This window comes from Petaurus breviceps, unplaced genomic scaffold, assembly GCF_028583685.1.
Source record: "Petaurus breviceps papuanus isolate PSGF00001 unplaced genomic scaffold, PetGlider_PUasm1.0 428, whole genome shotgun sequence".
NCBI classification, from domain to species: Eukaryota; Metazoa; Chordata; class Mammalia; order Diprotodontia; family Petauridae; genus Petaurus; species Petaurus breviceps.
Window position 1 is genome coordinate 239,970 of NW_027186331.1, and position 13,545 is coordinate 253,514.

Here is a 13,545-nt window from a genome sequence, read left to right on the forward strand (position 1 = left end):
GTGTGTCAGGTCCCAGGCCATCCCCACAGCTCCCACCTTCCTCATGACACGTTTTTCACTCATTGATACAAACTTCATGCTGTCCTCAAATAATGTCTAATTGTACATTTGATATCACTTCCTTTTCTTGGTTGGAGGAGGGGAGCATGAAGCCTATGACTGTGTAGGGAACTTCCAGTGTGGAAACTCCTTCCATCAATGCAACTCGTCTGTGCCTTAGAGTCCTTGAGAGTCCCCTGGAAGCACTAGGAGATAAAGCAGTTTACCATACTGAGCCCCTGTGGGACAGAGAAAAGACTGAAACCCAGGGCTACATGACTCTCCCCACCATGCTATCCTTCCTCTTAGTGTCTCAGAGTTCCATATGCAGGGTCTCTATGGAGAGACTGGACCGTCTAATTCTCTGAACATTTCTCTCTTCTGTGGGTGTCCTGTTCACTATTTAGAACAGACAGGGGTGGGGAACCTGCAGCCTTGAGGCCACATTTGGCCTTCTAGGTCCTTGGGTGCAGCCTTTTGACTGAGTACATGTTTTATGAAACAAATGCTTTGATAAAGGGAATTTGCTCTGGGAAGTTTGGGTTCCATCAGAGGGCTTGAGGACCTCGAATGCCACATGTGACCTTGAAGATGTAGTTTTCCCATGCCTGGAACAGAGGGGTTGTCAGATGGTGGATGTTCCCTGGAGTCAGGAAGACTCGTCTTCTTAAGTTCAAGTTTGGCCTGAAACAGTTACTAGGTGTGGGACTCTGGACAAGTCACTTACCCTGTTTACCTCAGGTACCTCATATGCAAAATGAGGAAGAGAAGGAATCACTACAGTATTTTTGTCAAGAAAATTACAAATGAGGTCATGGAGAGTTGGACACAATTGAAAAAGACTGAACAAGAAAATTCCTAGGTCTTGTGGCCACTAAGATGTCAGGAAAAGAATACTGGACATAGAGAGAGCTTTCTCAGATGTTTGACTTTGAGAAAATCACTCAGCTTCTCAGGTAATCCCTTTCCTCTTCCAAGATAGTGCCCATATTTGGAGGAGGGGACCTCTGTGGTCCCTTCCAGTCAATTCAAAGATGCTATCAATCCTCCTGCTGAATCACATCAGGAAGGTGACTTATGAGTCTAAGTATGCAGCACAAAACTTCTCTTTTTTGGCCCAAGAAACCTGTTAAAGATTGTCTCCTGAGGCACAGATGGGCTGCCTTCTGGAATGGTGGCGAGACCACCCACAGACAGAAGCACACATTCTGCAGGACCTGAAGCATTCATGGAAATTGAGAGTTGGAGGGAGCATAACATCCAGCTCCTTCAATTCACAAATGAATAACCTCAGGCTTCTAAAGGGGAAGAGACTCGCCCAAGGTCACCTGGATAGTAACAGAAAGAGCTGAGATTAAGACTGAGGCCTTCCTCCTCCAAACTCAGGGGTTTTCCCATTATTTCCCGACCATCTGACTCTGAATTCCTTATGTTACACATGAAGTCCACTGGCAGGAAGATGCCAGAGCAGTAAGTCACAGAGCCAGGATTGAAACTCAAGTCTTGGGATTCCCAATTTAGTGCAGTCCTGTGGACTCTACAACTTTCTATTCATCTTAGTCTGACCTCCCCATGTTACAGAGAACAAAACTGAGACCCAGAGAGGAGAAGCCAGTGGCCAAGACCACCCAGGCAGTAAGTCAGAGAGCCAGGGTTCAAGGTCAAACCTTCTGATTCCAAATCAGGTACACTTTCCAGTAGACTGCTACACTGCTTCTCCATCATCTTGGTCTATCCCTCTCTTTGTACTGATGAAGTAAGTGAAGCCCAGAGAGGGAAGGAGACTTCCTCAGGGTTGCACAGTAATTACAGTGGCATAGCCAGGACAGGACCCAGATGGTGACTCAGAGCCCAGGTCTCTAACCTGGGGGATTTTCTGTCTCCCGTCATCATTAGCCCCTCCACAGTCATGAGTCTGACAACTTCTCTCATTCTCAGGGGAGCATATTCTCAGGAGCCGTATTCATCAATGTGGCCCTTGGGTTGGATATTTATGCTGCCATCTTTGTGCTGTTGTTCATCACCGGGATCTTCACCACTGCAGGTGAGTCCTTCAGCTTCTCAATCTGACTCACTGCCCTCCAGGCCCCTGGACTCCTCAGGACAGTGCCTACCCCAGGAGGCCTGATTGACTACACTCGGGGTGTTTAGACTGGAGGAAAGAAGACTTACAGGGTCCATGATCCAGAACTTCAAGCATTTGAAAGGGTGTCATGGAGCAGAGGGATACGATCTGTTTGTTTTGCTTTGCCCCCACAAGGCAGAACCAAAAGCAATGAGTGGACATTGTGAAGAGGCAAATTTGGGCTGAATGGATGAGAGAACTTAGTAACTGTGAGAGCTGCCCCAAGGAAGGCCAGGCTGCCTCCGGAGGTAGTGAGTTCCCCATCACTGGACACCTTCAAGCAGAGCCTGTGGAATCACTTGTCAGGGATTTTATCATGTGTATTCTCTGGGGACATGGGCCAGACTCATGAGGTCCATTGCAGCTCTGAGATGCTGTGTTTCTGTTACTAAAGTAAGGAGGAAGGAGTGTGGTACAATGGAAGGTAGCAGGAGGCCTGGGTTCAAATGCTGGTTCTGCTTCTGTGAGATGTTGGGAAAGTCATGATCCTTCTCCAAGCCTGAGTTTCCTCATCTGTAAAACAAAGATTGTAGAGCTGGTGGGAACTCCTGGGATCATCGAGTAGCAGTCCCTTTGGTCTATACTGCAAAGAGACAGCACTCATTCATTTCTCATCTCTGACCTGGGCACAGCCCAACCCAAAAGAATGCAGCCGCAGGACCTTGTTCCAGGGGCCTGGGCATCTGTGGGTTGAAGGGAGAGCCAAAAAGCAGGGGTAAAGAATTTAGAGGAATGCTGGGATGAGTCAGGTGCTTACAGTCCAAGGCAGCAAGTGAATGACCACTGAAGGGGATCCAGAACCATCACACATGTACACACACTCATACACTTACACACACATACACACACACACACTGAATTCCAGGGTCAACCCAATTGACCACACCACCTCAATGGTCCAGGCAATACAGCATCATAAAAAGAGCACGTGGCTGGATTTCGGGTCTTGGTTACAATTTCGGGTCTTAGTTCCAAATCCCAGCTCCTCTCCCTGGGTGGTTTTAGGTGGGGCAGTGTAGCAGCAAGCACCCCCAAGCATCCTCAGGGTCGCTGCCAACACAGGTTCTTAGATCTGCTTTGTTCAAGGAAAGCAACTCAAAATGGGTTAACAAGCTTACTTTAATCAGTCAGATATGTATCGTTTACCTAGTTCAGAGGAAAAAGGTCAACACCCCGAATTTCAGAATATACAGACAGGATTATCAAGACAGAAACAGATCAAGTAGACATATTTCCAAACTGTCCAACCATTACATCCATACCAAACAACATCTGGGTTTCAACATCTGGGTTTTTCAAAGCCGAGGGGGGCTCTCAACAACAGCTTCCCAGAATCCAGATCAAATCACAGAACACTTCTCAAAGTGAGCCCCAAAACAAAGCTACACATCAGGGCGTATATAGCCTTCTCCTGGCTCAGAGAATGTAACAACTTCATTGACTCACTGGCCAATCAAGAAGTATCTACTGAAAAACAAGCCTCCCACCCCAAGCTCCAGGTGCACTTTAGCCTAGGGGCAGGGAAGATCTTTAAATTTACATCCCCATTACAGTCAATGACCTTTTCTAGACCTCAGTTTCTTCCTCTGTAAAATAGGGGGGTTGGACAAGATGGTCCTGTGTGGCTCTAAATCTAATGGATAACAACAACTGATGGGTATACAGGGCTTCACACTGTCTTACTGAGCATCACAACACCCCTGGGTGAGTTGGGCACTACAGGTGGGACCATAGATTTGGACCTTAGAGGTCCTAGGTTTCAACTCCCTCCTTTTACAAGGAGGTAACTATGAGTTGGGGAGGTGAATGTACCTGTCCAAGGTAGGACAGGGTAGTAGCTAGTACATAGTTGGTGCTTAATGGGTACCTATTAATGAATTGCTTAATTGATTCGGCAGAGAACAGATCTAAAACGAGGTCCTCAGCCTCCTAATGCACCCTTCTCTTGACTCTATAACATTGTTATTATTATCTTCATTTTTAAAGATGAGGAAACTGATAATCACAGAGTTTAAGTGACTTATTCTGGGCCACAAAACTAGTGAGGGCCAGAGGCAGGATTTGAACCTGGTATCTCTAGAATCCCTGGTCCCTCCTGCATCTACTATACCAAATCATATATGATTCTTGGCCATTATGGTAAATTATTGGGTCAAAGCCTGGGGAGATCAGAGAGGAAAACCAGGGGGACATAAAACCAAAGGACTCTCCAAGGTGGGTGAGCCCAAGCCATGGTAGAAAGCCAGGAGTGCAGGGAGGATGAGAGAAGGGACACAAAATATTAAAGAAGCAATGGTTTCTATTGTTACTGCATTGTGTTCCTTCCCCTGGAATCCAAATGTCCTCATTTCTCTCCTTGTCCTCGGCAGGTGGCTTGGCCTCTGTGATTTACACTGACGCCCTACAGACGGTCATTATGCTGGTCGGTGCTTTCATCCTCACTGGCTATGGTAAGTACAGCCAGGCCAGGCCAGGGATCTCCCTGGGGAATGGAGGGTGAGCCTGAGCAGTGGGCGTGTTGGATCAGATCCAGGAGCTAGGGAGCCTATTGCAAGCTCTGTCCATCTGTCCATCTCCTCTGGGGTTTCTTTTCTTGCTCTCTGGAAATCTGTGATTTTAGCAGTGAAGGACTCTAGGGAAGAGATAAGCCCACTTTATCATGGAGAGCAATGTGGTCTGGTAGAATGGCACTGGCCCTAGATTCAAATCCCAGCTTTGGTGTTTAACTCTGTGATCCTGGCCAAGTCACTTCCTCTCTCTTTGCCTCATTGCTCTTTTCTGTAAAATGACAGGACTGGACTACTTGACCTCTGAGGGTCCCTCCAGTAGACATCTGTACTTAGACTGTGGCACAAGTATGGTCTCAACTGCCAACTTTCCTCAGATTTAGTCTTGTCCCTGTGATGGATTGCTTAATCCACCTACATCCATGTTACTACCTCACCACATCCCCAGAGGTGTGAGCAGAGCTCCTCTGTGTCTATCTCTGGCTCTGTCTGTCTCTCCTTCCTTCTCTCTTTCTCCATATCCCCATCCTAGGAGTAACACTGGTGTGTATTTGTATGTGTACATACATATGTTTCTGCTATATTCCGGTATAGATTTTGAGCACCATCTGGTTCACTTCCTATTCCAATTTAATTAGTTACAATGACACCATTAATTTTTAAACATAAAAAGGTTCCTAAGCAGCAAGGAAAGTGTAATAACAATCATAACATCTACTTAGTAGAAGGCAAAAGAAGAAGTAATAACTTTCAATCAAGATAAGGCAAATCATGAATAACCAAACATCCTCCTGAGATCCCAGGTTCTTCTCTCCTACCAATGTACACCAGTCTCCATGTGGAAAATCGGGCACACACTTTAAAAAGATTCATTTATCCCTTATCTTGCAATGTGTATTCAGAGATAACTGAACTTCCTTCAGTCATTTGGTTACCATTTTCCCTTCTGTTATTAATATATTCCTTGCTGATCAGTATGCTTCTACTCAAGATTTTTATTTGATTTTTCTTTTTCCCAAGATTTCAATTATTTCCATTTTTCCTTTTGCCCCCTCTATTGCTCACTTTTTGACTCCTTTCTCTTTGATGGCAGTTTCTTTGGGAGCTAGCCCTCAATGCTACCTCAATATCCTCTTGCACTGGGTAATTCATAGTTCCCTAATCTTTGCCCCAAGTAACTTCCAGGAAAACAGATTTCGCCCCAGTTATATGCTTTGCTCTTTCCCTCAAGCTTAATGGAATGCCACAACTTCCCCTTGCCCCCAAATGCACGTGCACGTGTGCGCACACACACACTAACACACAAACACACATGTTTTGTCCCATTGTTTGGTGAAGTTCTGTTGTGGTACCTCTCCTTGATGTTGCCATGATCCCCTTGCTTGTATCACAGCCTAATCAAATTCCTTCAGCTTTGCTCTCCTTGGTAGCATGGAAGAAGGCGGTAGAGTATAGAATTGAGTTCTGCTGCAAGTCTGTGAGTGAACTTGTACAAGCTTACTGCCTGATGGCTGGTGAGAGAAGGGGTGCTGGGTGAGCATGGGATGGGAGTAGATATTAGCCTTCTCTGTTACTAGCTCATTGGGTTTTTGCCTTGCGTGGATTCTTGGTGTCCTATGCAGTGGAGACAGATAAAGTTGCTTTATCCTTTGCACACAATTCCTATTTTAGAGAGGTACGAGAATACCCTCAAGAAAGTCTAATTATGAGTTACATAGGCTGTTCAGGGTCAGAGTTTAGAAAATGGTTTGGGGAAAACTTGTCCAATCATCTATGCTTTCTGGGTGAGTGGGGGCCCTATTGTGGAACTACAGAGTACTCTGTGTCCTGTTGGGGCTTGGTGGTCCTGAGGAAGTAATCTTGTGCTAACAAAGTCCATAGCAGGTCAGTGGCCTATGATGAAACTTTCTTCTTGTACCCATATCACTCAGTCAATAACAGGCATTGTGGCAAGCTCTGACACAGCGGGATAAGAGGTGCTAATGAACTCCAGAACAAAGAGGAATGTCATGATACAAGATAATTTGAGGTGGGAAACAGGATGATCTGGAGAAGATCAGGAAAGGCTTTTGCCAGGGAGAGGAGTGGGAAGGACAATAGGTTTGGGACACTATGGCTGCTGATGGCATCATGTACTTGGACATAATAATCAGGGTCTGAGGACATGTTCACCTGATGTGGCCTCTGGGCTGCCAATGGACACTCAGAATTTTCTTTTTTCCTGATGTTTTTAGCTTTTGCAGAAGTGGGAGGGTATGAGGCCTTCACTGAGAAGTACATGAAAGCCATCCCATCTGTCATCATGGACAAAAATGTAACTCTGAAGCCAGAATGCTACATGCCCAAAGCAGATTCGTTCCACCTCTTCCAGGATCCCATCACTGGTGAACTGCCATGGCCAGGAATACTCATTGGAATGAACATCGTTTCTATCTGGTACTGGTGTGCAGACCAGGTGAGAGGTCCATGAGAGAGGAGAAGCCAAAGGACTGCTTCACTTTTCTCTATAAGATAGGAAAATGGGATCCCAGCCCAGAGCTGGAAGGAGCCTGAGATCTTCTAGCCTAGCCACTTCCTCTAACAAATAGGCAGACTGACGCCCAGAGTGGTTAAGTGCCTTGCCCACATCTATATGGCTGGTGAGAGATAGAGGCAGGATTCAAACCCAGGTCTCTGACTCCAAAACCAGTGGTCATCCCATTGTACAGTTCAGCCCCTTCATTTTTTTCAGGTAAGGAAACTGGCTTAGAGAGCATAGGGAATTTGCCAAGGTCATCCAGCTAGAGTGCTTAAGACAGGCCTCATGCCCTCCCTGCCTCACCTGCCTCTTAGAACTGTAGCTTCCTTCAAAGTTCTTCTCAGGGCCATTCCTGGCCCTCCTGTTGTTAAGAACAGGTAGAAATTTCCTCTACCACTGGAAATTTCTTTGTGTATACTCTGTTCTTCCTTACTTGGGTGCATCCCTTTAAAAGAATGGAAACTCTTTGAGCACAGGGACTGATCCATTTTAAACTCTGTATCCCCAAGGACTAGCACAGAGTGGGCATTTTATAATGATTTGCTGAGTTAGATTGATTAGAAGAGATGAAACTGAACCCACTGTTGATCCTGGGTAAGTCACTTGCTTCCCAGAAAAAAAAAAGAAATTTGAACACAAAGTTGACTCCAAGCTCAGTGCTTTTGTCATGCTACCTAAGAAAAAGATGATGTCCTTGTTTGTGCAAAGAACTTTCCTCTTTCCAAAATGTTTCCCAATCATTATTTCTGTTGAATTTCCCAAGAATACTTTGAGGGAGGCAGGGCAAGAATGAACAGCCTTATTTTACAAAGAAGAAAGGTAAAGCAATGGAAGGGCAATGACTTGCCCAAGGTCACAAGTAGTCAGGGACAGAGTGGTGGAGTCAAGGACTCAAATATCAACATTCCGATGTCAAAGTGACAACAACACTAAAAAGTCAGTAGGACCTGGAATACAAACTGAAGTCAGAGGAAGGAGGGAACAGAATCACTGGGGCAGAGTCACAGAATCTCAGAACTGAGTTGCCATCAGTCCAGTCTTGGCTTGAAAACCTTGAGTGATGGGGCACTATCTACTTCCTCAGATATCACACCCCTCTTTCGAAAAGCTCTGATTTCAGGGAAACAAATAGACCAATCACTAACTGACATCAAATTCCAGTTTTCAAAGATCTATTTCTCTTCACTTCCTCAACTTCTCATTTTCTTTTCCTCTCTCCTTGTTTCCCCTTCCCTAAGTCATCCTTTCTCACTTTTTCCTTCCCCTACCCCTCCTTTTCTTTTTCTCCCTTCCTCTTTTTCTTCTTCTGCCTTTCCTCTTTCCCTCCCCTTACCACACACACACCCTTTCTCTTTTCTCAATCTCTTCTTGAACACACACATTCATTTCTTCATTTGTTTATTCATCTGCATTTCAAATTTCATGATATCACCCATTTAGAGACCTCTGAGATCCTCTTTATCTTGTAGAGGGGAAACAGGTCAAGAGGAGGGAAAATACCTGCCCAATATCACACAGTTAAGAATCCCAAACAGAAAGATCACAGAATTATGGCTATAATTCCCCACAGGGTCAGACTCAGTTGGCTCAGAAGTCTCTCTCTGATTATAAGCAATAAGAATTAGTTTGTGATCATTTCATGATTGTCTTTTGCGACATTAACCTCAAGAGGTCCGGAATGTGTCCCTAAGCACCCCCAGCTTTCCTCAGTGAGCCAGCATGCATTAATCATACACTAATTCACCTAACACCTTCTCCAAACCACATTTTCGGCCAACACACCATGTTCCCAAAGATTATTTCCTGATTTCCCTTCCCTACCATGAATACAGGCTTTTTTGTGCACAAACACTCATGAAAGGCAAGGTCATTGTTCTTTTCTCCCTCCTCCCATCATGTCGACCATGATCTACCCTTTATCATGTCTCCCTATCAGCAGCAAAACTCAGAGGATCACACTGATCATAGAGTCCAATACCTTCATTTTACAGATGAGGAAACTGATGATCAGAGAAATTGAAATGTTTGCTTGAGATCATACATGAAGGAGTTCTAAGAGATGGGATTTGAACCCAGACTCTCTGACTCCAGAACCAGTTAGCTAATAAACATTTGTTATGCACCTATTATGTGCCAGGAATTATGCTAAGTATTCATGGTATAAAAAGAAGCAAAAATTCCCCATCCTCAAAGAGCTCACAGTCTAATGGGGCGGGGGGGGGAGAGACGGACAAAATGCAAACAACCACACACAAACAAGCTGTATACAAGATAACTGGAGATCATCAGCAGAGGGAGGACTTTGGGACTGAGGGTGTTGGGGAAGGCTTCCTGTAGAAGGGTAAATGCTAGCTGCTGTTTGAAGGAGGTCGGGAAGGACAGTAGGAGGAGGGAGAACATTCTCAGCATAGGGGGTAAACAGGGAAAATGCCCAGAGCTGAGAGATGGAGGGTCTTGTTCCTGGGACAGCCAAGAGGCCAGGGTCACTGGATGGAAGAGGACATGAGTGGGATGGACAGTGGGAGAAGACTGGAGAGGTAGGAGAGGTTCAGGTGATCAAGGGCTTTGAAAGCCAAACAGCATTTGCAGTTGATCCTGGAGGGAATGGGGAGCCACTGGGGTTTATTGAGTAGGGGGTGTCATGGGTGTACCTGTACGTTAGGAAAATCACTTTAGTGGGTGAATAGAGGTTGAATTGGAGAAAGACTTGACAAGGACTGAGCCTCCAGAGCTACTGCAATAGTCCAGGCATGAGGTGCTGAGGGTCTGCACCACAGGGTAGCAGTGTTGAAGGAGAGAAGGGGCTGTATTTGAGAGATGCTGCACAGGTGAAATAGACAGGCCTTGGCACCAGCGTGGATTTGGCAGGGTGAGAGGAAGTGAGGAATCCAGGCTGACTGCTCAGATGGGAGCCTGAGGGACTGGGCACAGGGGGCTGTCTTCTACAGCAGTAGGGATACAAAGATCAAGTGAGGAGGTTTCAGCATAAAGGAGACGTAGGCGTGTTTGTAGAAAATGAGCCAATAAACAGGGAAGGATAGAAGATAATCAAAATAGTGAGGGTGACAAAGTGTTGGAAGAGATGGGATGGGCTCACTTGAGCAGATGGAGGGGTTAACCTTGGTAAGCATTACTGCTTCACTTCAGGCTTCAAGGAGGAGGAAGTGGCAGAAGGCACTTGAGTGATAGGCGATGAAGAAGAGGGGAGAAGAGGGAGCTCAGAAGGAATGGCTTCATTTTATTCTATCAAAATGAGGCTCTTAATGTTCTCAGCTGAGAGACTGGGGTAAGAGGGGACATGGGAGGATTGAAAAGGGGAGGGATGAAAATGTCTGGAAGAACCACTTTGGAGAGTGGGAGCGTGAGTTGATAAAGGCAGTATGGGAGGATTGCCGAGCAGCAGTGAGGGCCCAGCTGAGGTTGTGTAATAAAAATTTGTAGTGACCTGGTCAGAACAGTTCCATGATTTTCTCCACCTTCCTCCAGCAGCGCATATGCGGGAGGGTGTGGAAGGTGGAAGTGACCGGTGGCTTAGGTGTGGCAGGACACACTCATCAAAATCATTCTTTCTCTGCCATGATCCATTTCTCCCCTTTCCTTCAGTGCTGTGTTTTGGCCAGCAAAAACAACAGCAGCAGCAGCAGCAACAACAACAACAAAAACCAAAATCCCCCTCCTGTCTGAGGGACCATATAGACCAAATGCCTGTTTACAGCATTGTCAATACGTGGTTGAACATCTTCTGTGCTGGCAAACTTGCTTCTTCCCTCCTAGGCTGTCCATTTCAGGACTGGAGTGCTGGACAATTCTAATGCTAGAACATTGTTTCTTACACTGAGCTGAAGGCTGCCTTCCTAGAACTTCTACCCATTGCTTGAAATGAGAATCAGACCACATCCCCTCTGTAGGCAAGAGCCCCTTTTAACTTCAGTAAGGGAGCCCTGCACCATCCACTCTTTCTATTTCCCTGGCAGGTGATTGTGCAGCGGTGCCTCTCAGGGAAAAATCTGTCTCATGTGAAGGCTGGTTGCATCTTGTGTGCCTACCTGAAGCTGCTGCCCCTCTTCCTCATGGTGATGCCTGGTATGATCAGCCGTATTCTATTCCCAGGTAAATCCTCCCTAACATCTGCTCTCCCTCAGGTCTTTGAAACACTGAGAAGGTCCAAGTTTGGGCCATACATCTTCTCTACTTTGTGGTCAGTAATGAGTGTTATTATCCTGTGTTTCTCTGCTAATCCTTTTCTCTTTAAGGTTTCATTTTGGAGAGTGGACTATTTCAGGGAAACTTGCGATTTGGAAGGATATAGTACAGAGGAAGAGCCCTAAACTTGAGGTCAATGAGCCCTGAGTTTGTATCTAAGCTTGTAACTTACTAACTTGTAACTAACTACTACATGTGATTGTCCTTTACCCCCTGGCACGTCACTGTCATCACTAAGCCTGAGCCCAGGAAATAAGGGGTTGGACCAAGTGGCCTCTAGGGAGGGCCCCTTCTGGTTCTAGACATGGTTCTAGATCCAGATCTGTGTGGTACTTTCAGGTTGATTGATTACATTGATTACCTGTGGGAAAGGATATTTGGCTTAATTTGATTTTCAGTTTGGTGATGACTGGTCCCCCAAACTCCTGCTATGTCTGCTCTCATTTTTTTCTATTTTTTTAAGCAATGGGTGTTAAGTAACTTGCTCAAGGTTACACAGCCAGTTATTTCTGGGTGTGGTGCTAAGTATCTGAGCCCAGATGTGATCCCCAGGTCATCCTGACACTGGAGCTGGTGCTCTTACTCACTGAGCCACCTGGCCGCCCCTTCTCATTTCTAAAATACCAACTTTCCTGCTTTAGCAAGGAGGAGTTCAGGACAATACGTGAATTCTTTGAAGCTGGTTGAAGATCATGTAGTGGGGGTCCCATGACTTCTGTCTGCAAGCTCCCAAGACTTTTTTTATAAGCCCATTCCACAGAATGGAGGGAAGGAAGGAAACATGCACTTAATAAGTACCAATATGTGCCAGGTGTCATGCCAAGTGATTTACATATATCATCTCATTTGGTCCACACAACCCTGGGAGGTATGTACTATTTCTTTTTAAAATAATTTTACAGTTGAGGAAACTGAGGCAAACAGAGGTTAAATGACTTGCCCAAAATTGCAAAAAGTCTTCCTGAGTCTAAGTCTAGCATTATATCCAACTATGCCCCTCCACAGAAAGGGGAAGGGGTTATTCCTGGCACTGTGACATAATGGTATTGCTTTTGCAGACCTTTGGTTAAGCCCCACAGGTTACAGCTATTTGAGATACCCCCCCCACCCATGGGGCACATATCACATAGGGAAACAAAGGAAAAAAGTAGTCAAGGGACTGGGTTTCCCAGACCTCCATGGTTCTGTACCTCCCATGGTTCTTTTGCCCTCCCTCCTATCAATACCATTCCCCTGTGAAGTTTGAGGGTTGGTACAGAAATGCCACCTTTGTTCTTCTGGTCTGGCTCCCATCAGCCTCAGTGGAAAAGAGACTTTGGTCCTTCACAGGGTCACTGGCAGCAGGGGCTGCCTTCCTGACTGTCTCCAGGGGGTTACAAAGCCCAAGGCCATTCCTGTATGGAGAGGAGAGCAAGAGCAGAGAGGTAATAGCATTCTGTGTCTTTCCCGGCCCTTTATCCATACACTAAAATTAAATTAAGCTCAACTGAACATTAGGAACAGCTTAGAGGAAAAACAGTTGAGAAGATTTAGCAATATGGGAGTAGGTGGCGAAAGGAGAAGGGGACATTTCTTTTTTGCTTGCAAAATTCCATTGGATGTTGGAAATTGTTTAGTGGAGCCCCCTCTTTCCTCTCTCACATTCTGTCTTCCTGAGTCACTGTCCAACCCCCATCTGGTTCCCAGACTAAAAGGCCTAAAGCAATCTCCTGCAGACTGTCAGATAAGTAGGTAGACAGATAGATAGATACAGACACAGACAGGTAGACACATGTAGCTAGCTAGTTTGCTAGTCAGATAGACAGACATAAATAAATGAATAGGTACATACATATATATGGATAGATACATACATAAACAGACATGAAGATAGATACATATATACAAACACACATAGACAGTCCAACACAGGTGAAAGAGATAGACACAGAGACAGATATAAACAAATAGATGGCTAGACAGATACATTAATAGATTGATAGTCAGATAGACAGGCAGACAGACAGACAGACATCCAGATACATACATACATGCATGCATGCATACATACATAGGTACGTACATACATACATATATCCGTAGGTAGATACATAGATAGGCAGATACATAGATAGATAGATAGATAGATAGATAGATAGATAGATAGATAGATA

At 45.4% G+C, this 13,545-nt stretch overlaps 1 protein-coding gene across 4 annotated transcripts in view; it reads left to right on the plus strand.

The window, feature by feature from the left end:
* The window catches only part of LOC138171360 (solute carrier family 5 member 4-like), a 42,865-nt gene that overhangs the window by 14,145 nt on the left and 15,175 nt on the right, over nucleotides 1–13,545 (plus strand). For all 4 annotated transcript variants that reach the window (XM_069100802.1, XM_069100804.1, XM_069100805.1 and 1 more), the window contains exons 6-9: nucleotides 1,978–2,083; nucleotides 4,534–4,614; nucleotides 6,906–7,126; nucleotides 11,164–11,299. In XM_069100802.1, the coding sequence (XP_068956903.1) occupies nucleotides 1,978–2,083; nucleotides 4,534–4,614; nucleotides 6,906–7,126; nucleotides 11,164–11,299 (544 nt within the window). The remainder of the gene's footprint in view (nucleotides 1–1,977; nucleotides 2,084–4,533; nucleotides 4,615–6,905; nucleotides 7,127–11,163; nucleotides 11,300–13,545) is intronic.